The 27,020-nt window shown below is 47.3% G+C and overlaps 1 protein-coding gene across 1 annotated transcript in view; it reads right to left on the minus strand.

Moving 5' to 3' along the window:
- Positions 1–26,707, minus strand: part of LOC146812216 (protein-glutamine gamma-glutamyltransferase E-like) — a 348,360-nt gene extending 321,653 nt beyond the window's left edge. The window contains exon 1 of the mRNA XM_085619245.1: positions 26,645–26,707. Within this exon, the coding sequence (XP_085475371.1) occupies positions 26,645–26,678 (34 nt within the window). The 5' untranslated portion in view covers positions 26,679–26,707. The remainder of the gene's footprint in view (positions 1–26,644) is intronic.
- Positions 26,708–27,020: the final 313 nt, after the last annotated feature.

Raw genomic sequence — 27,020 nt, forward strand, 5'->3', positions numbered from 1 at the left:
CTATATCGATTATGAAATGTAAAGCACACACGAAGGTTACTGATACCATTTCTCAAGGCAATGATTTAGCTGACAGAACAGCTAAACAGACTGCTCAGAATCGCACATTAGACATGACAAAGCCAATAGTTCAGACACCAACACAGTGTATGACAATTAAGGATCCCACACTTGACGTAATTGACATACAGACACATGCCACAGCAGAAGAAATAAAGAAGTGGACTGAACTAGGAGGGATCCAGACAGATCAAGGATGGATGACGAAGGAGAAATCTGTATGGTTTCTCCCTGATTCCATGGTTCAAGCCATTATAGCTACAGTTCACAGTCCAGCACATTTAGGAGAGAAGGCTATGCTAGACAGCATTCAGCACATTTGGTTCAACAAACATTTACGAGCAGCAGCTAAACAAAAAGTTCGTACCTGTATGATATGTTGTCAGTTTAATCCAGGAAAAAGTGTTCCCGTAGAGCAGGGTGGATTTCAGCCTCCTGACCATCCTTTTGAAGTCCTCCAGATGGATTATATTCAGATGGAACGTTGTCGAGGATTCAAATATGTCCTCGTAGTCGTCTGCGCTCTCTCCCGTTGGACAGAGGCGTATCCCGTATCAGATTACACTGCCCCGACTACTGCCAAGCAGCTAGTTCGAGAATTCTTCCCACGGTACGGTTTACCACGTGTTGTATATTCAGATAACGGTCAGCCTTTCTCATCCGAATTAATGAAACATGTCTCACTCCTGTTGGGATATCAGTGGAAATTCCACTGTGTCCGACATCCCGAGGCAGCAGGTCTCGTAGAAAGACATAACCAGACACTGAAAATCAGACTGTCCAAAATATGTAGAGAGAAAGGTGTCGACTGGATAGTAGCATTACCAGTTGCACTCTTTTACATGAGAATGGTAGCACACTCTAGAACAGGGCTATCCCCGTATGAGGTGATCTTTGGTAGACCACCGAATATGTGGGGGACGCCTATACCACGTAAAATAACTGATGTCGACTGTAATATGCTGACAGATTACCTGGCTTCCTTGATGTCTGCACTACAATCTTCTCGTTCACAGGTAGCTGCAGCCTTTCCCGACAACACTGAGGCGAAACCCCATGACGTTGTTCCGGGTAATCTTGTCTTTGTGAGAAACTTCGACAGGAAAAGTCAATTGGAGCCCAGGTGGAAAGCACCCAAGTTGGTCCTGTTGACCACAAGAACAGCCGTGAAGATCGAGGGACGAAAAGGGTGGATTCATTCGAGTCACGTCAAAAAATTTCATGGACTTCCTCCTGACACAGACAGTACTGCCCGTGTGTCTTCCCCCATTGACTCAAAGCTACCTTTGGCTGAGGCCAGTAGCACCGAACTCTATAAACAGAAACTCAGGTCCAGATCTAAACTGTCGGACGATTTGATTGTTTAAGTCCTCTCCAAGGTGAAGCGGTTGAATCTGTCCCGACATGTACCCCTTAGGTCTGAATCACGTAGAGTCCAGAATCATAATGAAACGACATGCTTATTGTAAATTACTGCGTAACCACTGTATTGTGACTTTATTAATTTTGTCTTCCTTGAGTTTTTTAATAGTTACTGCAAGTATATTGTTGCATATGTATTATCCTGTTTCTAAACGTGTTTTCAATATAACTGATGAACATTCTTTTAGTGACCTACCGCCACATGAATTATCTTATAGACTTGCGCTGCGCAATAACACATTCATTAGTATGTTACATCATTCCCATCAGACTAGTAATGCGACCAATTGTTGGGTGTGTGGCCGACTTCCTCCCTATCAGAATAACAAAGGAGTTCTGCCTTTCTTTCCACATCCGTTCACACACAATGGCTCCTGTGGAGCATGGTTTAGTTTATTAAATTCCATAGACCCAGACACAGCAGTTTATCAACAACATTGGATATGGGGAAATCTGAATCTAGTTTTATTCAAAGTCTGTCACCCTAATAAGGAGGGTCACCTCAGTAGAACAGGAACTGATTTAGAAAATGAAGTGTATAAATTAGGTAATTTTACGCCTAATCTTATGATTCTGAATGTCAAATCCGAAGTTGAACTAATTCTGCCCACTATGTCAGTATTTCCAGTTAAGGGTGAATTATGCGTAAGAAAAGTTGGTTCCATACATATGGGCCATAGCCAATGCGTTACTACAGTAGAATATAGTGATCAAGGTAAATCTTCATTTAGAGCTTCTCGCCATTCTTACTTCATATGTGGTCAGACGGCATATATGCGTCTGCCTCTAGATTGGGATGGTACCTGTTACATAGCATTCCTTTTGCCACCTGTTTTCCTAGCTCCCCCTGATTATTATCGAGATGTTCATTTAGTACACAATAGAGAGCGGAGAGATCTCCCAGTTGTCGATTATACTGAGACGGCATGGGACAAGTATGTAGATTTCAATAAAGGTATCTTTCCCTATATAGGTACAATATCAAATAGTAAGCTGATACGCAGACTCACCAAGACTCTTGAAGCTGTAGTAAACGAGACTATAGCCGCCCTAGGCAATCTGACAGAGGAACAATCAGTGATGAGAATTGTTGTTCTCCAGAATCGTCTTGTCCTTGACGTCATCCTGGCAGATAGGGGCGGAGCTTGCAGGGTCATCGGATCCAGCTGCTGCATATTCATACCAGAAAATTCGCCATCTGTATATAAAGCTATAACACGCCTTCATAAGATTGTAAGCCAGATACACGAGAATCCAGGCACTTGGACGTGGTCCGGGTGGTTTTGGAGTGTGATATCAGCCTGGGGATGGAGAGTTCTATCCTTCCTAGGTATTGGCCTTCTTATGCTCTTCAGTTGTTGTCTATGCCTGCAATGTGGACCAGCGATTTGTGGTATGTGTGCCACATCGTGTATTCCACATCAAGGTTTTCGTTCAAGATCCCGGAAGAAGAAAGAAGAAGAAATGATGCTCCATGAGCAAATCAATGGAATGATGAAGATTGATGTCTCGTGAAGGGCAAGAAGGGGACAAGGAGGGAATGTGGAAATGTGGATTTTCCTGATCAGTTATGTCCCCTATCTTGGACCCCAACGGTTCTATATGCATGTTACAAGTACATGTATGTTCCCTCCAGTTCCAGTTTCTAAGACGCAAACATATGTGTGTCTACCGTCAACATGTTCTCTGTCAGATCCGCCATCAATGGGCTGGATATTCGATTCCTAAGTATGAAAGGCCACCGACTTTATATGGCTAAGTTACTTCATTTTTACAGTTCAGGCAAGTAGGCCCGATTCTGTCCTCAAAGCCTTTCCCTGCTCTCTGTCTCTGACAGCTTCAGTTTGAGCTCGCATCTGTATCCATGAACTTTGTCCTACTCCCTGTGCAGCTAACGGTGCCTGCCTCGGCCAGTTTTCGCCTGTCTGCCAAGAAGTTGTATTTCACCTTCGAATTATCTATTTTGCTCTCCAGCCGATGCATTCCTGTCCAGTGATTTAGGTAAACATTTCCTTTAGCTCACAAGCAAAGGACTCAGCCTTTCCGTCCTCCTGCAAGTGATTCATAGCCCTGTTGCCATGGAAAGTTTTCTGCCCCTCGCATCTCATATAGACACTTAGACGCTTGTACACGCACACAGTCAGTATAGAATAGATTCTGTCCGAGAGTCTCTTCCTTGAGGATAACATAGTTCTTTAAACATAGGATGTTAGATATGATTTGGGATTAGGTTGACTTGACCCCAGACTTCTCGTCTCCACATGTAGAGCTAAATGTCAAGTCCCCTTCACCCCCTAGTTGCACGTCAAATACACGTCATGCTGCCGCGCGCGCATCTATGCCAAGTATTATCTTATAGATCCACCTATGTCTGATAATTCTAACCAATCATGTTTCTTTTATTCCTTATTACGCCTAGTTTCGATTATGTCACTGTCACGTCATTTTTCTTATCAAATGTTACGCCTTCTACATTCGTTTCATTGTAATGTACTTATTATAAAAATACATGTCTGTTAATAAATTATTGTACTTCACTTCCTGAACCTTCGTGGTGACGGAACCTGAGGGCCGCGACTCGAGTCGGCCATTTTGAATGGAATAAAGCCCATTAGAAAACCTCTTATACCACGGATTCTGCCTCTTGTTATTTTGAGCTATTTACTTTAATTTAAGATTCCGCATGAAATTCAGTCCGGTAATATTTATTTTATTTACCACACCAGGGAAGACCTGGCCTGGCAGTTCGGTCTGGACTGTTGCCATGGGGCACAGGGTCAAGACTGATTTGCATATGGCTGGGTCCAAACTGGGGTGGCGTAGTGGGCAAAAAAACAATGGATTTAACCCAGATCTTTTGACTGGGGAGAATGTTTGCATTGTCATCATTCCGTCCATCATTTGTTTGCTCTAACACTTTTCGTCCTAAGTGGGATGGGTATGCCCAGACGTGGGTCCCTTGCTCACTGTGCCACTGGATTCAAGCTAGCCTGGCTGAAGAAGGGTGACATACCCTGAAACCGGTCCCAGGATGCTTGTTTCCGGTCCAGGGAGGACCTGGCCTGGCAGTTCGGTCTGGACTGTTCCCATGGGGCACAGGGTCAATACTGATTTGCATATGGCTGGCTCCAAACTCGGGTGGCGTAGTGGGCAAAAAAATGATGGATTTAACCCAGATCTTTTGACTGGGGGAGAATGTTTGCATTGTCAGCATTCCGTCCATCTTTTGTTTGCTGTAAGACTTTTCGCCCTAAGTGGGATGGGTATGCCCAGACGTGGGTCCCTTGCTCACTGTGCCACTGGATTCAAGTAAGCCTGGCTGAAGAAGGGTGACATACCCTGAAACCGGTCCCAGAATGCTTGTTTCCAGTCCGGGGAGGACCTGGCCTGGCAGTTCAGTCTGCACTGTTCCCATGGGGCACAGGGTCAAGACTGATTTGCATATGGCTGGGTCCAAACTGGGGTGGCGTAGTGGGCAAAAAAACAATGGATTTAACCCAGATCTTTTGACTGGGGGAGAATGTTTGCATTGTCAGCATTCCGCCCATCTTTTGTTTGCTGTAAGACTTTTCGCCCTAAGTGGGATGGGTATGCCCAGACGTGGATCCTTGCTCACTGTGCCACTGGATTCAAGTAAGCCTGGCTGAAGAAGGGTGACATACCCTGAAACCGGTCCCAGAATGCTTGTTTCCAGTCCAGGGAGGACCTGGCCTGGCAGTTCGGTCTGCACTGTTCCCATGGGGCACAGGGTCAAGTCTGATTTGCATATGGCTGGGTGCAAACTAGGGTGGCGTAGTGGGCAAAAAACAATGGATTTAACCCATATCTTTTGACTGGGGGAGAATGTTTGCATTGTCAGCATTCCGTCCATCATTTGTTTGCTGTAACACTTTTCGCCCTAAGTCGGATGGATATGCCCAGATGTGGGTCCCTTGCTCACTGTGCCACTGGATTCAAGTAAGCCTGGCTGAAGAAGGGTGACATACCCTGAAACCGGTCCCAGAATGCTTGTTTCCGGTCCAGGGAGGACCTGGCCTGGCAGTTCGGTCTGGACTGTTCCCATGAGGCACAGGGTCAAGACTGATTTGCATATGGCTGGGTCCAAACTGGGGTGGCGTAGTGGGCCAAAAGATGATGGATTTAACACAGATCTTTTGACTGGGGGAGAATGTTTGCATTGTCAGCATTCCACCCATCATTTGTTTGCTGTAACACTGTTCACCCTAAGTGGGATGGGCATGCCAGACATGGGTCCCTTGCTCACTGTGCCACTGGATTCAAGCTAGCCTGGCTGAAGAAGGGTGACATACCCTGAAACCGGTCCCAGGATGCTTGTTTTCGGTCCAGGGAGGACCTGGCCTGGCAGTTTGGTCTGGACTGTTCCCATGGGTCACATGGTCAAGACTGATTTGCATATGGCTGTGTCCAAACTGGGGTGGCGTAGTGGGCAAAAAAACAATGGAATTAACCCAGATCTTTTGACTGGGGGAGAATGTTTGCATTGTCAGCATTCCGTCCATCATTTGTTTGCTCTAACACTTTTCGTCCTAAGTGGGATGGGTATGCCCAGACGTGGGTCCCTTGCTCACTGTGCCACTGGATTCAAGCTAGCCTGGCTGAAGAAGGGTGACGTACCCTGAAACCGGTCCCAGGATACTTGTTTCCGGTCCAGGGAGGACCTGGCCTGGCATTTCGGTCTGGACTGTTCCCATGTGGCACAGGGTCAGGACTGATTTGCATATGGCTGGGTCCAAACTGGGGTGGCGTAGCGGGCAAAAAAACGATGGATTTAACCCAGATCTTTTGACTGGGGGAGAATGTTTGCATTGTCAGCATTCCGTCCATCATTTGTTTGCTGTAAGACTTTTCGCCCTAAGTGGGATGGGTATGCCCAGACGTGGGTCCCTTGCTCACTGTGCCACTGGATCAAGCTAGCCTGGCTGAAGAAGGGTGACATACCCTGAAACCGGTCCCAGGATGCTTGTTTCCAGTCCAGGGAGTTCCTGGCCTGGCAGTTTGGTCTGGACTGTTCCCATGGAGCACAGGGTCAAGACTGATTTGCATATGGCTGGGTCCAAACTGGGGTGGCGTAGTGGGCAAAAAACAATGGATTTAACCCATATCTTCTGACTGGGGGAGAATGTTTGCATTGTCAGCACTTCGTCCATCATTTGTTTGCTGTAACACTTTTCGTCCTAAATGGGATGGGTATGCCCAGACGTGGGTCCCTTGCTCACTGTGCCACTGGATTCAAGCTAGCCTGGCTGAAGAAGGGTGACATACCCTGAAACCGGTCCCAGGATACTTGTTTCCGGTCCAGGGAGGACCTGGCCTGGCAGTTCGGTCTGGACTGTTCCCATGTGGCACAGGGTCAGGACTGATTTGCATATGGCTGGGTCCAAACTGGGGTGGCGTAGTGGGCAATAAAACAATGGATTTAACCCAGATCTTTTGACTGGAGGAGAATGTTTGCATTGTCAGCATTCCGTCCATCTTTTGTTTGCTGTAAGACTTTTCACCCTAAGTGGGATGGATATGCCCAGACGTGGGTCCCTTGCTCACTGTGCCACTGGATTCAAGTAAGCCTGGCTGAAGAAGGGTGACATACCCTGAAACCGGTCACAGAATGCTTGTTTCCAGTCCAGGGAGGACATGACCTGGCAGTTCGGTCTGCACTGTTCCCATGGGGCACAGGGTCAAGACTGATTTGCATATGGCTGGGTCCAAACTGGGGTGGCGTAGTGGGCAAAAAAACAATGGATTTAACCCCGATCTTTTGACTGGGGGAGAATGTTTGCATTGTCAGCATTCCGTCCATCATTTGTTTGCTGTAACACTTTTCGCCCCAAGTGGGATGGGTATGCCCAGATGTGGGTCCCTTGCTCACTGTGCCACTGGATTCAAGTAAGCCTGGCTGAAGAAGGGTGACATACCCTGAAACCGGTCCCACAATGATTGTTTCCGGTCCAGGGAGGACCTGGCCTGGCAGTTCGGTCTCCACTGTTCCCATGGGGCACAGGGTCAAGACTGATTTGCATATGGCTGGGTCCAAACTGGGGTGGCGTAGTGGGCCAAAAAATGATGGATTTAACTCAGACCTTTTGACTGGGGAAGAATGTTTGCATTGTCAGCATTCCACCCATCATTTGTTTGCTGTAACACTGTTCACCCTAAGTGGGATGGGTATGCCAGACGTGGGTCCCTTGCTCACTGTGCCACTGGATTCAAGCTAGCCTGGCTGAAGAAGGGTGACATACCCTGAAACCGGTCCCAGGATGCTTGTTTCCGGTCCAGGGAGGACCTGGCCTGGCAGTTTTGTCTGGACTGTTCCCATGGGGCACAGGGTCAAGACTGATGGTCCCGCCAGCCATTTGGACAATCCTCCACCTCCCAGCCAGACCGAAAGTTATCCCTGCCCTCAACTTGCGACATTCAGGCCAGTAACATGCGTAGAGGTAGAACGAACCATGACCAAAATGAGAAGCGGATCACCTCTGGATCCGGCTCCCATTAGATTCCTCAAAACCGTGGCCCCTGTCATCGTCCCCACGGTCATGGAGCTCATTAACAGCTCACTTGCCCAGGAATCTGTTCCTGCCAGCTGGAAGAGCGCGGTGGTAAAAGCACTCCTTAAAAAAAACCCAGCTCGATCCAGCAGATATGGCAAACTACCGACCAATATCACTCCTCCCGGCAATCAGCAAGGTAGCTGAGAAACTGGTCAACGGACAATTGTCCCAGTTCTTTGAAACAAACAACGTCCTACGGGAATCCCAAACTGGATTTCGCCCGGGTCATGGCACAGATACTGCCCTCTTCGCCGTCATCGAGGAGGCAAGGCGCATACTGGATTCAGGAGGGTCAGTGGCAGTGATCCTCCTGGATCTCAGCGCAGCCTTCGACACAGTCAACCATCGTGTCCTTCTCCATCGACTCGCGGCAGCAGGGATCACCGGGACGGCACTCAGCTGGATAGAATCCTTCCTCACCGGACGCACGTTCCAGGTATGGGACGGCAATTACCACTCATCCACCCTCCCCCTCACAAGCGGGGTCCCTCTGGGATCTTCCCTGAGCCCGACGCTTTTTAATGCATATATGGCCCCTCTTGAAGACGTGGTGACACCATTTGACATAAAAATGGTAAGCTACGCTGATGACACTCAACTGGTCGTCTCCTTATCCCAACTAGTCGACCACCCAGAGATCCTGGCTAACTGTCTCACACAAATCCACAGCTGGATGAGTGATTCATCATTAAAATTAAATGGGTCTAAGACTGAAGTGATGCTCCTGGGAAAACAATGGGCGACCATTCCCCCAACAGTCTGGCCTGACGTGTTCGGAGAAATCCCCTCCCCGAAGCGTGAAATCAAGACCCTTGGAGTATGGCTCGAACCTGAGCTCACCATGAAGACGCAAGCGGCCAAAACTGCGGCACCTGTTTTGGGCTCATGCGCACTACCCGTAAGATTCTCCCCTTACTACCACCTGCTTCCAGGAAACTCCTTATCCAGGGACTAGTATTGTCCCGTCTGGATTATAGCAATATGGTCTACCTGGGAGCCCCAGAGGCCACCTTGACGAGACTGCAGCGGACACAGAACGCTGCGGCACGTCTGCTCATGAACCTTCCCTCGAGAGTGTCAGCAAAACCAGCCCTCAAGGCCCTGCACAGGCTCCCTGTGCACCAAAGGGTGGAATTCAAAGCCATGTGCACGACACACAAACTGATCAACGGATCTGGCCCTGCGATCCTCAGCAGCTTGGTCACCCCCTACAAAGCATCCAGATCCCTCCGTTCGGAGAATGAGCACTTAGCCAACATCCCCAAATTCAAAAGGACACGCACAGGAGGACGACGATTCTCGGTTCAAGCGGCCACGGGATGGAACTCCCTGCCACGCACCCTCAGACTGGAATCCAGTTACCTGGTTTTTCGCAAAAAACTGAAAACGCACCTATTCCCGAAATAAATGTCCCTCCTCCCTTCCCTTCCCTCAATGGATAACAACCTTCTTACAGCGCTGGGATGCCCTTGGGTCACCAGGCGCTATACAAATCGCTAAATAAATCGCTAAATAAATATGGCTGTGTCCAAACTGGGGTGGTGTAGTGGGCAAAAAAACAATGGATTTAACCCAGATCTTTTGACTGGGGGAGAATGTTTGCATTGTCAGCATTCCATCCATCATTTGTTTGCTGTAACACTTTTCGCCCTAAGTGGGATGGGTATGCCCAGACGTGGGTCCCTTGCTCACTGTGCCACTGGATTCAAGTAAGCTTGGCTGAAGAAGGGTGACATAGCCGGAAACCGGTCCCAGAATGCTTGTTTCCAGTCCAGGGAGGACCTGGCCTGGCAGTTCGGTCTGGACTGTTCCCATGGGGCACAGGGTCAAGACTGAGTTGCATATGGCTGGGTCCAAACTGGGGTGGCGTAGTGGGCAAAAAAATAATGGATTTAACCCAGATCTTTTGACTGGGGGAGAATGTTTGCATTGTCAGCATTCTGTCCATCATTTGTTTGCTTTAAGACTTTTCGTTGTAAGTGGGAATGGGTATGCCCAGACGTGGGTCCCTTGCTCACTGTGCCACTGGATCAAGCTAGCCTGGTTGAAGAAGAGTGACATACCCTGAAACCAGTCCCAGGATGCTTGTTTCCAGTCCAGGGAGGACCTGGCCTGGCAGTTCGGTCTGGACTGTTCCCATGAGGCACAGGGTCATGACTGATTTGCTTATGGCTGGGTCCAAACTGGGGTGGCGTAGTGGGCAAAAAAATAATGAATTTAACCCAGATCTTTTGACTGGGGGAGAATGTTTGCATTGTCAGCATTCTGTCCATCATTTGTTTGCTGTAAGCTTTTTCGCCCTAAGTGGGATGGGTATGCCCAGACGTGGGTCCCTTGCTCACTGTGGCACTGGATCAAGCTAGCCTGGTTGAAGAAGTGTGACATACCCTGAAACCGGTCCCAGGATGCTTGTTTCCGGTCCAGGGAGAACCTGGCCTGGCAGTTCGGTCTGGACTGTTCCCATGGGGCACAGGGTCAAGACTGATTTGCATATGGCTGGGTCCAAACTGGGGTGGCGTAGTGGGCAAAAAAAATGATGGATTTAACCCAGATCTTTTGACTGGGGGAGAATGTTTGCATTGTCAGCATTCCGTCCATCATTTGTTTGCTGTAACACTTTTCACCCTAAGTGGGATAGGTGTGCCCAGACGTGGGTCCCTTGCTCTCTGTGCCACTGGATTCAAGCTAGCCTGGCTGAAGAAGGGTGACATACCCTGAAACCGGTCCCAGGATGCTTGTTTCCGGTCCAGGGAAGACCTGGCCTGGCAGTTCGGTCTGGACTGTTCCCATGGGGTACAGGGTCAAGACTGATTTGCATATGGCTGGGTCCAAACTGGGGTGGCGTAGTGGGCAAAAAAACAATGGATTTAACCCAGATCTTTTGACTGGGGGAGAATGTTTGCATTGTCATCATTCCGTCCATCATTTGTTTGCTCTAACACTTTTCGCCCTAAGTGGGATGGGTATGCCCAGACGTGGGTCCCTTGCTCACTGTGCCACTGGATTAAAGTAAGCCTGGCTGAAGAAGGGTGACATAGCCTGAAACCGGTCCCAGAATGCTTGTTTCCAGTCCAGGGAGGACCTGGCCTGGCAGTTCGGTCTGGACTGTTCCCATGGGGCACAGGGTCAAGACTGAGTTGCATATGGCTGGGTCCAAACTGGGGTGGCGTAGTGGGCAAAAAAATAATGGATTTAACCCAGATCTTTTGACTGGGGGAGAATGTTTGCATTGTCAGCATTCTGTCCATCATTTGTTTGCTTTAAGACTTTTCGTTGTAAGTGGGAATGGGTATGCCCAGACGTGGGTCCCTTGCTCACTGTGCCACTGGATCAAGCTAGCCTGGTTGAAGAAGGGTGACATACCCTGAAACCAGTCCCAGGATGCTTGTTTCCAGTCCAGGGAGGACCTGGCCTGGCAGTTCGGTCTGGACTGTTCCCATGGGGCACAGGGTCAAGACTGATTTGCATATGGCTGGGTCCAAACTAGAGTGGCGTAGTGGGCAAAAAAACAATGGATTTAACCCAGATCTTTTGACTGGGGGAGAATGTTTGCATTGTCAGCATTCCGTCCATCATTTGTTTGCTCTAACACTTTTCGTCCTAAGTGGGATGGGTATGCCCAGACGTGGGTCCCTTGCTCACTGTGCCACTGGATTCAAGCTAGCCTGGCTGAAGAAGGGTGACATACCCTGAAACCGGTCCCAGGATGCTTGTTTCCGGTCCAGGGAGGACCTGGCCTGGCAGTTCGGTCTGGACTGTTCCCATGGGGCACAGGGTCAATACTGATTTGCATATGGCTGGGTCCAAACTCGGGTGGCGTAGTGGGCAAAAAAATGATGGATTTAACCCAGATCTTTTGACTGGGGGAGAATGTTTGCATTGTCAGCATTCTGTCCATCATTTCTTTGCTGTAAGACTTTTCGCCCTAAGTGGGATGGGTATGCCCAGACGTGGGTCCCTTGCTCACTGTGCCACTGGATCAAGCTAGCCTGGTTGAAGAAGGGTGACATACCCTGAAACCGGTCCCAGGATGCTTGTTTCCGGTCCAGGGAAGACCTGGCCTGGCAGTTCGGTCTGCACTGTTCCCATGGGGCACAGGGTCAAGTCTGATTTGCATATGGCTGGGTGCAAACTGGGGTGGCGTAGTGGGCAAAAAACAATGGATTTAACCCATATCTTTTGACTGGGGGAGAATGTTTGCATTGTCAGCATTCCGTCCATCATTTGTTTGCTGTAACACTTTTCGCCCTAAGTGGGATGGGTATGCCCAGATGTGGGTCCCTTGCTCACTGTGCCACTGGATTCAAGTAAGCCTGGCTGAAGAAGGGTGACATACCCTGAAACCGGTCCCAGAATGCTTGTTTCTGGTCCAGGGAGGACCTGGCGTGGCAGTTCGGTCTGGACTGTTCCCATGGGGCACAGGGTCAAGACTGATTTGCATATGGCTGGGTCCAAACTGGGGTGGCGTAGTGGGCCAAAAAATGATGGATTTAACTCAGATCTTTTGACTGGGGGAGAATGTTTGCATTGTCAGCATTCCACCCATCATTTGTTTGCTGTAACACTGTTCACCCTAAGTGGGATGGGCATGCCAGACGTGGGTCCCTTGCTCACTGTGCCACTGGATTCAAGCTAGCCTGGCTGAAGAAGGGTGACATACCCTGAAACCGGTCCCAGGATGCTTGTTTTCGGTCCAGGGAGGACCTGGCCTGGCAGTTTGGTCTGGACTGTTCCCATGGGGCACATGGTCAAGACTGATTTGCATATGGCTGTGTCCAAACTGGGGTGGCGTAGTGGGCAAAAAAACAATGGATTTAACCCAGATCTTTTGACTGGGGGAGAATGTTTGCATTGTCAGCATTCCGTCCATCATTTGTTTGCTCTAACACTTTTCGTCCTAAGTGGGATGGGTATGCCCAGACGTGGGTCCCTTGCTCACTGTGCCACTGGATTCAAGCTAGCCTGGCTGAAGAAGGGTGACATACCCTGAAACCGGTCCCAGGATACTTGTTTCCGGTCCAGGGAGGACCTGGCCTGGCAGTTCGGTCTGGACTGTTCCCATGTGGCACAGGGTCAGGACTGATTTGCATATGGCTGGGTCCAAACTGGGGTGGCGTAGCGGGCAAAAAAACGATGGATTTAACCCAGATCTTTTGACTGGGGGAGAATGTTTGCATTGTCAGCATTCCGTCCATCATTTGTTTGCTGTAAGACTTTTCGCCCTAAGTGGGATGGGTATGCCCAGACGTGGGTCCCTTGCTCACTGTGTCACTGGATCAAGCTAGCCTGGCTGAAGAAGGGTGACATACCCTGAAACCGGTCCCAGGATGCTTGTTTCCAGTCCAGGGAGTTCCTGGCCTGGCAGTTTGGTCTGGACTGTTCCCATGGAGCACAGGGTCAAGACTGATTTGCATATGGCTGGGTCCAAACTGGGGTGGCGTAGTGGGCAAAAAACAAAGGATTTAACCCATATCTTCTGACTGGGGGAGAATGTTTGCATTGTCAGCATTCCGTCCATCATTTGTTTGCTGTAACACTTTTCGCCCTAAGTGGGATGGGTATGTCCAGACATGGGTCCCTTGCTCACTGTGCCACTGGATTCAAGCTAGCCTGGCTGAAGAAGGGTGACATACCCTGAAACCAGTCCCAGGCGCTTGGTTCCGGTCCAGGGAGGACCTGGCCTGGCAGTTCGGTCTGGACTGTTCCCATGGGGCTCAGAGTCAAGACTGATTTGCATATGGCTGGGACCAAACTGGGGTGGCGTAGAGGGAAAAAAATAATGGATTTAACCCAGATCTTTTGACTGGGGGAGAATGTTTGCATTGTCAGCATTCCGTCTATCATGTGTTTGCTGTAACACTTGTAGAAGTTGGCATTTCTCTGTGCTATGTGTCTGCCTGCCTGATGTGAATTGCATGTCTGGCTTGTGAGTGACAGGAGCTGAGAGGTGTGGGTGGCTCCAGGAGACAGGGTGAGTCAGCCCAGTGATGAATAGCGAGATCTGCATGCAGATGGGAGGGAGGAGTTGCACCTGGGACCTGAATAGGGCTGTGCCTTCCCTCCACAATGCTGGCTCCGCCCCCAGTGGTGTATCTGATCACTGAGCCCCCACCTGACAAAGGGGAGACGAGCTGGGCAAAACAAGGTGCTCCAAATCCACCCTAAACCACTTCTGACTGGTATCCCCATGCCGTGCACTTTTCACAAAGGGAAATGTAGTATAGATATAGGGGCTGTGACCCCATGAAAATGTTCAGTCTTGATGTGCTGTTCCTGCTGGGGTGTGCTGCTGCTGGGGCCCAGGAGGGGGGGCTGCCATGAGGGCTTGCCTCCCTGGGCCCTGCCTTGCCCCTGGACCTGTAAGACCTGTTATTTTGGACCTTTTTGTGCTGATCATCCTCAAGGACTTCCAGGACTCTTGTGGCATCTAGCGCCTTATGAGCGCTTTATTTTATTTCCTAAAGGTGCTGTCTCCCTGCAGCTGTGGAGCGCGCGTGGGCCTGGCAGCGCGGTGCTGCAGAAAGAGAGAGAGGGAATCCCCCGGCGTAGGGATTCCCCCGGCAATGCTGGAAATGGCGGGTGCCCACCCCGCATTCTGAAGAAGCCTTGCAGGTGCCCACCCCGCTTATATCCTGATTTACGAGGCGGGAGCCCACCCCGCTTTTCACTGCCGCGGCTGGGAGGAAGTCAGGCAACGTAGTGCCTGGGGGAGGGCGGGACTTCCAGTTTTCTGAGGGAAGATCCGCGCACGCCCCCACTAGAGAAGAGGAGCCGTGATGAGAGTGATGGAGGCAGAGGGGGCCCGAAGCTCATTGCCGGTGCCTGCCCCCGCCGCACGAGTGGAAGAGGCTGCCTAGAGCAGCGCGGGGCTCCCGTGAGCGAGGGAAGCCCCATGCCGGTGCCGGCAGTGAAGAGCAGTACGCAACCGGGAGAGGAGCAGAGTAACCACACAAAGCCCCGGTGAGTGAAGCTACCGCTTACCCTAGTTCTGAGCGGACCCATGAGAGAGCGGGCTGCTCCTACAAGGGGGCAGATTTGTTTTAAGAGGGTCACAGTTCTTTGGGGGCAAGTTCTTTTTGGTGCCTGAGAGAGCCCCAGCTGACTAGCGACTTGGGGCATATCGAGCCGCATTGTCGGCGCCTGGGCAGTCCCGCCAGAGAGCGGGCCGTCCCAACGATGGTGGCAGATGTTTTAGTGCAGTGGGGGGTCCAGAGGGCACAGAGGTGCCGGGCCCCCTCATGAGAAGTGCCACAGCAGCGCCAGCACGTGCAGCAACGACAAATTAGGCACCATTGCGAGAGAATCCCTGAGTGGGACCAAAGGCACAGTAAGTGCCAGTGAGTTTCACAGCTGCCCAGCACTTAGTGGGCAGCTGCTACGTTTAGGTTGACGCAGTGGCGCACCCTTGACTTTCGCTGCTAGGCAGCCGTTCTGACTCTTGGACATAGGGCACTTAAGCCCCTTTTGAGATGGCCAGTTGGCCAGGGGAACTATTAGGTTTATAGGGCGCCAGGCCCTAAGGTGATTATGTGGTGCTAGGAAATGTAATTTATATACTATGATTGACGCACCCTGATTTATGCCTCTAAATGTGTTTTTTATGATTAGGAGGTTTTACATACTGTGTCATGTTTGAGTTATCCTCTACTGTGGTTCAGGTATGAGGTTATTTGCATACTGTGGTTTATGCATGTGAGATTATTCTCTGCTGTGGTTTAGGTATGAGTTATTCCCTACTGCGGTTTATGTTAGTAAGAGTATTTCCTAATGTGAGTTATGCTTAGGAGGTTATGGTCTAATATGTTTAGGCTTATAAGGTTGGCGCAGAATATATTTCTCGCCTAATGTGATACCGTGCATAATATGATTTATGGTTACAGGATGATGCTGAGTACAGTGTTTGCCAGCAATTACTGGTTGTGTTCTACGTTTAGTATATGTCTACATTTATTATCTTTACTAAGTGATGATTCTGACAGTGGCCCACGTGGCCCTGTCATGTGTATATAATCCCCTGTAAATATTGCCCAGTGCCAGTTGGCACAGTGTATAGTGTGTTTTATGATAATACAAAGGCTATTTTTGATACAACCTTGTGTGAAGTTCCTTTTGTGGTGTGCCTAGTATGTTGTTGCTGTGTGTGTGTTGTGCAAACGCTTTACACATGGCCTCCGGGATTAGCCTGACTGCTCGTGCCAAGCTACCAAGGGGGTGAGCAGGGGTTATCTTTGTGGTGGTCTCTGTCTGGCTTTGGCGCAAGCCTTAGCCAACCAGAGATCCCATTTCTAACAAAACACATTTGCTTTGTGGCACTCTGTACTTTCACATGGAACCTGCATATGTTTTTATGTTTTGATCTTTTCCTGGGATTTAGTCTGAATACCTTAGACAAGGTCAAATAACAATGCCCCTTGTTATTCTATCTGGTCAGACACTTGCACCTAGACACAACACGAGAATGCAGCTGCTGTTTATGAGCACACCTGGGTTGTCATACAGCTGAGCACAAGAGTTTAATCAAACACATGGAGTGAGAGTTCTGAGACAAGATCACTGCGGCAGTTGAGATGTAGAACGTTCATCTGTGTATGCTAAGGTACAGGGCCCACCACTAATCCCAGAGATCTTTGATATATAATCATTTAGCTTCAGTAGAAAATGGGGGCGGGGACTTAGGCTAATCTGTCTTATACCATTACAGGGCTTTTAATAGTATATGGTTCACTAGCCATGCTTACGATATTTTTGATATGCATTTGTTTTCTAATTGTGGCACTAATACTGCATTTTTGGAGACAATAGTTTGAATAAATATTTTAAACTTCCTTTGTGTCTCTTGTTTATTTTATTGTGGACGAGTGCGAGTGAGAGAGTGAAAGGGTGTGTCCTGTTACTGTGATCCCTGAGAGGGTTGAGATTGTTGTGTTCTGGGGTGCCAATTCACTTGTTTCTCTGGTAAGGTTAGAAGTTACCCCAGGCGGGTAACTCTGCCCTGCCAGCGGAGTTTATAGAGTATGCCTACTCCGCGTTCCATTGGGAACGCAGAGTTTAGGTAAAACTCCGACTCCGTGGCGGAGCGGAGTTAGCCGACTCCTCCACCCTCCCAAAGTAATTATAATGAGACGTACAACATAGGGGTTATCAAAGAAGAAGGACAGCGAGGACGAGGAAGGAGAGCAGCCATGGCGAGGAGGAGGCAGCCACAGGCAGGTAAGTGCCTTTTTTTTTACATTATAATTACTTTGGGAGGGGGGAGGGAGCGGAGTTCCACAGAGTTTTTTCCAACTCCGTGGAACTCCGCGTAGAGGCACTATGCCTGCTCTGCCCACCCTTAGTTAAAAGGGCAAGTGAGGAACTATGGCTAGTCGGACTCGAGCTCATAGGTACTGAAGTGGTATGGTGACTCAGTCCCTGCATGCCGATGTTCTATGGTCCCAAGCATAGTTCCGTTCCTGAGCAGAATCCCTGCATCATGCTTATGTACCATATTGGTGTATCCACACACATCCAACAATTTACAATGAGTACAACAAATACTTTTACTGGAAAAGCCCAGACATATTGGGTTTGACTATGCTTGTAATCTTTCTTTGAAGAAATAACATGAGTGACAGGAGTTGACTGTCTAATTTCAGAATCAAAAAAATCAGAACTGTGACAATGAAAGTCAGATCTAAAGCAATGAAAACTGCCAGTAACATGACATGTAATTGTAAAGCACCTTTTGTAATTAAGTTGCCACCACAAATTTGGAGTATAAGTTCTCAATGGTTTGCCACCAGAAAGAATTCCAATTGCAAACCATTGACACATCTTGTACAGAATCACAGTTTGGAAGAGACGCCCTCAACCAGGGATGCAACTAGACCTGAATTTCGGGGGGGACACCAACAGGGCATGGCTCATGGATGGGTGGGTGGGGCAGGCACGGGGGTCACGGGGTACATGGGGGTTGCGCGGGGAGAGTCAGGCGAGGAAAGAAAAGCAATTAATATGTACCTTTCCACCGGTCGGGTCCCTGGTCTGGCATCTCTGGTCCTGCTCCTGCTTCCGACTTTAGGAATAGGAAGCAGGCAGCCAGGTTCCCTCCCCTATGCCAATCACATTGCAGCAATGCAGCGTTGTGATTGGTCTCAGCGCTGTGACACGGTGCTCAGCCAGGGGATGTAGGGGTGGGCCTTTCCACCATGCAGGCTGTAAGGCAGCAGCATGGGGACGGGGAGAGTGCGCATGACTGGTTTAAGCAGCCCAAGAGGGCCGACTAAACAGTCATTGCGCACTTGGGGGTGGGCATACCCTCCCCTGTCCTGTTTCCTGAGCAGAGCAGCCCCGCCCACCCGCAAAGGAAACATAACATGATAATAACTTAAAGTTATTATCATTTTAAATTTCCTTTCCACTGCATGAAAGCAGTGGGGCAATGCTACTCCATCATTGTGCAGAAGCTGCCACTGGGGGCAAACACTACCAGCCAGTGCTGGCCCTTGCACTGGTTGCACATGGTGCAACAGTCTTTTTTGGCACCCCCTTCCCCATTTCCTCCTTCTCCATGAATCGCCTCACAAAAACCCACTCACCAAAAATGCACCTCTTTTCTCTATAGCACCTTTCTAACAACATTTCATTTTTTTATAGCACTACTCATAGTTAACTCACAATCAGTTCTGTGATCTGCATGGTACACGTTCTTTGTAGCAGGCATACTTTATGTGCTGTGTGGGTGGCAGGAGTGCCCATGTGAGTGCACGGTAGCGATGCAACAGTGTGAGAGTAGGGTGAGAGGAGTGACTGCAGGGTGAGTGAGGTGACCATACGAATTTGAGTGTGGATGTATGTGCAGAGTGAGACAAATTAATTCATGGTTAGTGATGGGCTTGTTTGAGTGGGACTGCAGATTGAGCAGTGAGGGGGACAGGTGAGTGAAGTGTCACATAAGTACAGGGTGAGTAGTGTGCTCGTGTGACTGCATGGTGAGGTACAGGGTGAACAGCACATGTGTATTATGAGTGTAGAGTGATCACTGTGAGTGCAGGGTGAGTGGGTGAATGGTGTGAGTGCATGGTTATTAGTGTGAGTGAATTGTGATCGCTGTGAGTGAGTTGTCTGAATGCAGGGTACATTCCCAGACACTTGAAGTAACTCAGCATGTTATTGACGGTGACGTAGGGTTTAAGATATAAGTTAAACTATTGCTATTATGGCATTTATTTATTTATTTGATATTTATTTATTCAGTGTTTTCTATAGCGCAAACCAGACCCTGAGTTGGGTGTCAGAGCGTTTTATATTTCAACCAATTTGATATCAGCAGATATCCAATTATTTCACAACAAGAACATCTCTAAGTGTTCCGCTAACATTGGCAAATATTTATCCATACAAAAAGATATACTGAGGGATACTAAAAAACATTAGATTACATTCCAGAATTTCCTGCCGTACTTCATTTTAGGAGTAGCGGCTAGCCATTCAAGCTCAGTTAATGATAGTATCTAGCGTCGGGAGGTGAACAGTTTCTTTGTTCTGAGTTAGTAACGCAGTATTGACAACCTATATCCATAACTACTTAGACGTCTCTGTTGTTCGTTATGGGAGATATTTACCCATCAGAAATGACTTAGTCTCCTTTTTGAATCGAGGAGCGGAGGCGATTCTTCTGATATTCGGTGGGAGCGAATTCAAAATCCTTGTTTTGGACTATCAAGTTATTTACGTGACAAAAAATTATGGAAAATCAAAAGGGATGCTAATGACTATAGGGAAGGAAAGATCTATATCTTTTCATGCAGGTATGAAAACGAAAAATTACCAGATGAAGGTAAGGTGAGATGAGATGAGACGATTGATACCAGGCTTGTCAGTAGTAGCTCTCTAACGTCCCTGGGAGCAGTACCTCGCTTGAGGATGTTCCGTCCAACCCTATACCACAAGGTCCATTGACTGTTGTAGTAGAGATCGAAAGATTACGATTGGGGGTCAAAACCATAAGAAAGGAGCAAAAATGCAAAGGGGTGGGAGGGGATGGCAAAAAAGTTGAGGTACCAGAAGTACAGACACTGGTGTAAGAAGATCTAGTGACACAGACTGTTGGGTGCTCAGTTACATAGGGACAACAATGATGCTAATTGCATGTTCGATCTTAATGAATTAGTTATTGTGACTCTATCAAATTGTTCTCTAAATGTAAATAAACAGAATGTATTGAGCAAGGGTTTGTGCTTTTGCCCATCTTAGATGGGGGATTTAGTTGATGTTTTTGAAAATTTACACAAGTTCACCCACTTATTAAAATTAAAAGAGCATTTCAATTCCAACCCTATGCGGCCCATTCCGTCAACTGAGCATGTACCACCTCGGGGACAAACTGTGTCAGATTTTTGTGACTTACAAATGTTTATGTCTTTGCAGGATGAGGAACAGGTTGATGTGAATACACTGAGGGATCACCTGGGTATTGTTGAACATGTGCATATTGACAGTGGCCTAAAGTCTTGCTCTAAATTCCTGCCCTGTAGTACACATCACAACATTGACTTATTTAGGGAAACAAAGACAAAATATCTATATAAATTGACGGGGAGACACAGCGGTTGTACTTGCAAGGATCACAACTTGACCCGGGCAGAAATGACAGCCCTGAGGGAGTTACAATCAGATCAGACCATTGGTATTGGATTGGCTGATCAAGGTGGGAATGTGGTAATAATGAACAGGAATGACTACCTCCAGGAGATCAACAGACAGCTTGCTGATATCAGATTGTATGGAACCATTTCAGTACAGTTCCTGATAAGCCCATCCTATTTTACAGGCACTCTAATAATTTGGGATGGTTTACTGTGTCAAATGCAGATGATAGGTCTAGAAGGATCAGGAGACAGGTTTCATTACAGTCGAGGGCTAGCAAAGCATCATCTACTATGTGTAGGATTGCTGTTTCCGTACTGTGGTTTGGTCTGAACCCTGATTAGCCGTCATTAAGTAGCTCAAATTCAGTAATGTGTTGACTTAACTGATTGTGCGCACATTTTTCTAGTACTTTGGCTAGTAGGGGAATGGTTGTTACCGGACAAAAGTTGTTAGGGTCCGATGGCTTCTCCGTAGGTTTCTTTAGGAGAGGGACCACCTGGCCTGTTTTTAGGCAGTCCGGAATTGATCCTTGGGCAAGCAATTGATTAATTATCTTAGTCCAGTAGGGGATGACCATGTGGTTGCAGGAGGGCCAGCATTTAGACGGCAGTGGGTCATTGTAAAGATTATTTGGTTTCAGAAAAAGTGATATTTTGGTAATGTCATGTTGATCATATAGATTGAAGGTTGACCAATGGGCATTATTTTTGGGCATTACTTGAGTAATTAGGGCAGGGTTCCTCCCTTGTTCACTCCTTAGGTTCGAGGCTTTTTCAGCATTATTCTTGATCAGGGATTGAGGGTGGAGGAAATATATAATGTGCTGATCCTGCTGCAAACTTACAGTCTTATGATTAGGGTTGTCAGCTCATAATTTTGATTTCCTAGACCGTACAAAAATAAACAGTCATCTAAAACCATATTTTTAGCACTTAACTGTGCATATTTTGAACAGCAAATATAAATAAAAAGCACTTTTAATTGTGTTCTAGGGCTGCCTGAATGATCAATGACTGATAATTAAAGGGAACAAAGACAGAAAAACCACTTTACAAATGAATACATCATTTTTTATTTATAACCCTATTTAGTATCAAGACGAGGTCTTTGCAGGCTCTTTGAACAACACATGGCTGGCATTTTTCTTTTGGCAACCCTAATTTATATTCCTTTTCATGAAATGCATTCTCACACTACAGCAAAGGAATAAGCAGAGTGGAGGCCCAGGGGCTAATGGAACCAAAAAAAAAACTAAGCCTCAGTAACCAGTTTACAAAGGTATGTAAATGTGCAAATAGTCTTTAAAGACCAGTGAAAAACTTGGGTATGCCGGAGATAAGACTCCAACACTGCCAAGCCGAACCCAGAGCAGCTTGAGCTGCAGCAGCCCGGGCTGAGACACGATGGGGGGGCTGAAGCCCTTTCAGCCCAATGGGCGTTGTGTGCTGCCCTCAACACACCTCTTCCAAATAGTGACATGGTGTCCTGTCGCAATCCCACCCTTTAAAAGGGTTTTATTCATGGGTATTAACTTTTTTGCTATCATAAACCCAGATTCAGAGTGTTTTCCGACTACAAAAACGTTTAGTACATCCTACCCTATCCTCTTGCTGTAATCAAGCAATAGTCAATACCGGATTAGTGCCGGTGGCTCCATGTGGTAGGCCCGGCTCTCGCTTTGGGGACAGGGATTTAGCATCTGGTTTTGACCCAGAGCAAAAGAGAGAAATGTAGAAAAGGAAGACAAGGAGGAAGAGAAAGGTAGCAAAACAGCGACAAAGGGAAAAAGCAGGGATGTAAAAGAACCTGCAAGAGTGAGATAACGAGACAGGAAGTGTAAGCTGGTGTGAAGCAGTGCTTTAAATGGGACGGTACTCACCGTTACAGAGTACCGGCACTTCTTTTTTTCCCCCCCCCAAGAGTACCTGCACTTTTTCCTTACAAAGGAGAGTACCGGTATTCATTCAATCAGGTCGGCGTTTCAGGTCTAGTGAGCATGCGTCACATTTTTACACTGTGACACATGTTCTCGTGATGGCCATTTCACACCGGTTTCACACCGGTAGTGACGTGGCGCAGCCAAGTAATGTTTGACGTCACCCGCCAGGTAGTTGTTTGGCGTGAAGGATCGGAAGCCCTTTAAAAAGGCCAGTTTAGGCTGGTTTTCCCGTTTCGGTTTCCTAGTGCAGGACGGAAAGCAGAGCCGCAGGATCACCACTTCACAGAAGAAGAGCACTATCGTGAAGGGATTTGCCAGACCCAGCGAGGAACCCTCTTCGTCAACTCCTCCTGTACATAGGTTAGTACCCTGCACAACGTTTGTATTGTTCCTGCCTCTGCTGGAACGCAGGATTGGATGGGCCCCTTGGAGAGATGTAATGCAGGGCACCGGGGTGAAGTGCAGCAGCCGCCCTTTCATTACACAAGCACACTAATTTGTTTCGGACTACCGTGCCTGAAACAAATTAGTGTGCTTGTGTAATGCAGGGGCGGCTGCTGCACTTGACCCTGGTGCCCTGCATTACATCTCTCCAAGGGGCCCATCCAATCCTGCGCTCCAGCAGAGGCAGGAACAAAACGAAAGGAATCTAATAAATTCCTTTCCTGCTGTTTCTGCCTCAGCTGCTGTGTTTCACTCCGGTCCTCGCTACAGGCCCAGCTCCTCTCTCCAAGGGCAGATCTTCAGGAGGGTTTGTATGGGGTGACCCACCCCCAACCCAATTATACTTCTGTATTTGGTCCGGTTCTATGGCATTTATTCAGGCCAGGTGTTGGTACAATTAAAACGTTTGGGCAGCAGCGACTGGTATCTGGGATAGCAGGCCTTTAATAAATCACAGACGTGGAATTTTCCTTTTTGATGGCCCCTGGAGTGCTATGCACTGATTTGATCTTCAGTATTGTGCCGTTTTTTTGGTTGTTGTCCTTTATACAACTATCCAATTTACACCAGAAATAGGGTTTAGATTTGTATTTAACAAGCGGATTAGTGAATATCATGGGTTCTCACTAACATTTTTGTTTGCCTAGGATCACACAATTTGGTACAGTGGGGAAGCCAGGATTAATCCCAGGTCTTCTGGTTTCACATTGTGAAATTGACCAGAAATTAGAAAATCTGGGATTAATCCTGGCTTCCCCACTTTACCAAATTGTGTGATCCTACGCAATTGTTTATACTTTCCCTCCTTTTACTTCATTATCACCTATAGAAGAACCTCTCAATATTACTTCAGGATATGCGATTTACAAAATCCTCCCCTGTGTTTGATTGATAAATTATAGTGATCATGTATAATAGGAACCAGGCCGCTCAAGAGGATGAATATAAGTTCATTATTGGCATTGTTTTCAGGTTGAAGGGAAGAATTCTTGTTTTTAAATTCACGTTTGAAAACTATCACTTTAAACGAAAAAATGCTTATCAATGCACTGGTATAATCTGATGTAATAAGGATAAGCGGTTCTGCATGTTAATAAAATAACACTTTTTTAATTGGGAAGAGACTTTATATATTGTTTACACTCTTGCTGCAAGATGTGTTTGAAAATGAGTGTTGGTAAAGTTAAGGGGTGCAGGACACCCGACTTACTTACTTTTTTTTAACGTCACTTAACCTTTGAATAAATGCTGCATGTTTATTTAACATCTTTTTGATGTCAGTTCTTAGTTGAGTAGGCTGCAGCCTAGTGCTGCTGTTGATCAGGGGCCGCACGTCAAGGTCAGTGCTGTATAGCAGTCTGTTAGTCCATAACCAGAAAGATAAAGCATACTAAAGACGGTGATACTGGTGGCCCTAAACATGGAATGTTAGCCTACAGCAAACTCTTTTGTGGGTCAGTCATGTGCCGTAGGCCCTTGCCTCTCCCTCACACTGTTAGAGCTGTGCAGGCAGCAGACTCTTTTCACAGTGGTGTGTCTCGTGCCGGGACTCAGGAAAGACACTGATGCAGGCAGTAATAGTCAAGGTCAAACCAGTTATGTTAGATGTGCTTCGTAGCTACACTGATTCTCCTCTACCCTCCCCCACCCCCCAAATGGCCAGCTGTGGCTATTAGAGCAGCATTGTTAGAAGCAAGGCAGAGCAATGAAAGCAGACCTGTCCCAGGTTTAGCAGGTACTTGCTAGATGTTCAAGAAGTAGGGTGCGGGTTAGTGTTGTGGTTACTCAGTTGCCTAATGCATCCACTTAAAAAATGTGTGTTTGACCTCTTGGTCTCAGCTTTAAATCCTAGGAGGTTCACTCAGCCTTTCATCCTTCTGAGGTCGATAAAATTAGTAACATTGACTTGGGTAATATACATCTTTCAGAAAGCACCAAAATACCTCAAGGGAAAAATGTACACTTTATTAATTAGTTTGTGTATGTGTGTTTTCTACTGCCAATTGCCACTGAACATATTGGAACTCATTTCTTTAATTCAGACCTCCTCCACTTGCTTTGCTACTACATAAGGGTCAATTTACTATAGTGCAATGAATTGGGTTTCTTGGCTTGGGATTGGCATCTTCAACCATTGCGCCCCGCCCCACCCTGGTTTCATCTGGATGCCCTTTAAATCAATACCTTTGTCCACCGCCTCTCTCTTTTAGTTGGATGCTTAATGGTGATTGTTGGGAAATCTCAAGAGAGAGAGATGGACAGATGAGAGGACAGGAACAGCGTTTACTAAATTATGTAAATTCAGGGCGTTTGAGTGTGTAATTTCATCATTACAGCAATATCACGTCAAAGTCACACTGATTAAACACCTAAAGGTTGCTCTGTTCTGCAGACAGCTTCGTCCTGCTGACCTTGAGTAATTGTTTTATCAGATCGTTTGAAATAGCATTTTCATGTAATTTATTTTTAATGTGGGTGATGTGACTTTAATACAGACATTTTGGCGATACATTTTGTTTCATGCAACATCCATTGAAGTTTCTTTTAGATCAAACCATGACCTCGCTTATGAGAAATGGGGTTGGGGGGTGGGTGTCAGATTGTTTGCAGTTAATATTAGTGAGCTTCTGCTGTATCCATATTTAAAACACATCACTTTCCATGAATATTAGATGGTAAAACATTTTCAATGTAGACAAGTGCACCTGTGCACTGTGAGTGACCTGGCCAAAAAGGGCATGAGAGAACTGAAATTAGATCAAAAATTCCACACGGTTTTAGTAAGGGGCCCCCAATATATATTTGGCCTAGGACCCCAAATAATCCTTATGATGTCTCTGTCCTGCACACACATCATGTTTAGTGGAAGCAGTCTTCTGGCCTCAGTTTGTAAAGTGCTCACTTGTGAACTGTACTAATGAATGTCATATCAATAATCTGTCAACTAGTATTGGTTGGTAGAAAAATTGTCTACTTTTCTTCTATAAGCTGGCCATGGTCGCTGAATCTGTGCATAATAAATGTGATTCATGTGCCATTTGTGCACCGGCAAGTTCATATGCTGCATTTGAAAGAGAATGTTTTATCTTTAATATATGCAAGGGTATCAACAATATATTACAGATTGAAGCAATTTGTCATTATTCACACCCCAACAATTTTGCGCTCTTTGAAGTGACATTAGCCCCGCCCATTGTCCCGCCTCCCAGCCCCGCCTTCTTGCTCAATTTGATGAGTACCTGCATTTTTTTTTCCCATTTAAAGCACTGGTGAGAAGAGACATGAGGTGGAATCAAGCCGCGTCTCATTGCCTCGGAGTACAGTCACCTGGTAGAGTCACGTGGATGCCATAGCCTACGGGCATGCGTCAGGCGTCAGGCCAAGCAAGATTCCACAAGAGATTTTCAGAATGTCAGAATCCTGCTGCATAGACAAGACCCCTGTTCAAATATACTCAAACACCTGACCAAGCACGGTCAAACAGTTCAGTTTCACACAGTCTCATGTCGTTGCAAACAGCAAAAGGGCAAGAAGGTCCGGAAATGCGCCACTGTCAATCAAAGAAATGTCTAAAACTCACCTGGAACAGCAGGCCTGCTGCAGCGCTGCCCCATTGTGCTCCGTCTGAGAAAGGTATGTGGCAAATGCGTTCCAACAGCCACGGGGGCGTGGCCAAACCTTGTTATTGATACCGCCGAGAGCTGACACGAGAGGGTAAAAACCGCAGGCATAGATGGGTGTGACTCGCAGAACGCCTGGAGGAAGAACGGAGGACACGTTCTTTTTAGAACATTTGCAAAAAATATATTTTTATTGGGGCTAGAGCATTCCAAACAAATCAAGGCGAAAAGTTCGAAGGTTTGAGTTAATAACTAAAACTGGAATCCTCTTAGTTTCAAAATAAAGATAGTTTTGGCAATTTTTATATAATGTGAGCGCATATTGTTGAAGATTAG

This window comes from Triturus cristatus, chromosome 7 (genome assembly GCF_964204655.1).
Source record: "Triturus cristatus chromosome 7, aTriCri1.1, whole genome shotgun sequence".
In the NCBI taxonomy this organism is placed as follows: Eukaryota; Metazoa; Chordata; class Amphibia; order Caudata; family Salamandridae; genus Triturus; species Triturus cristatus.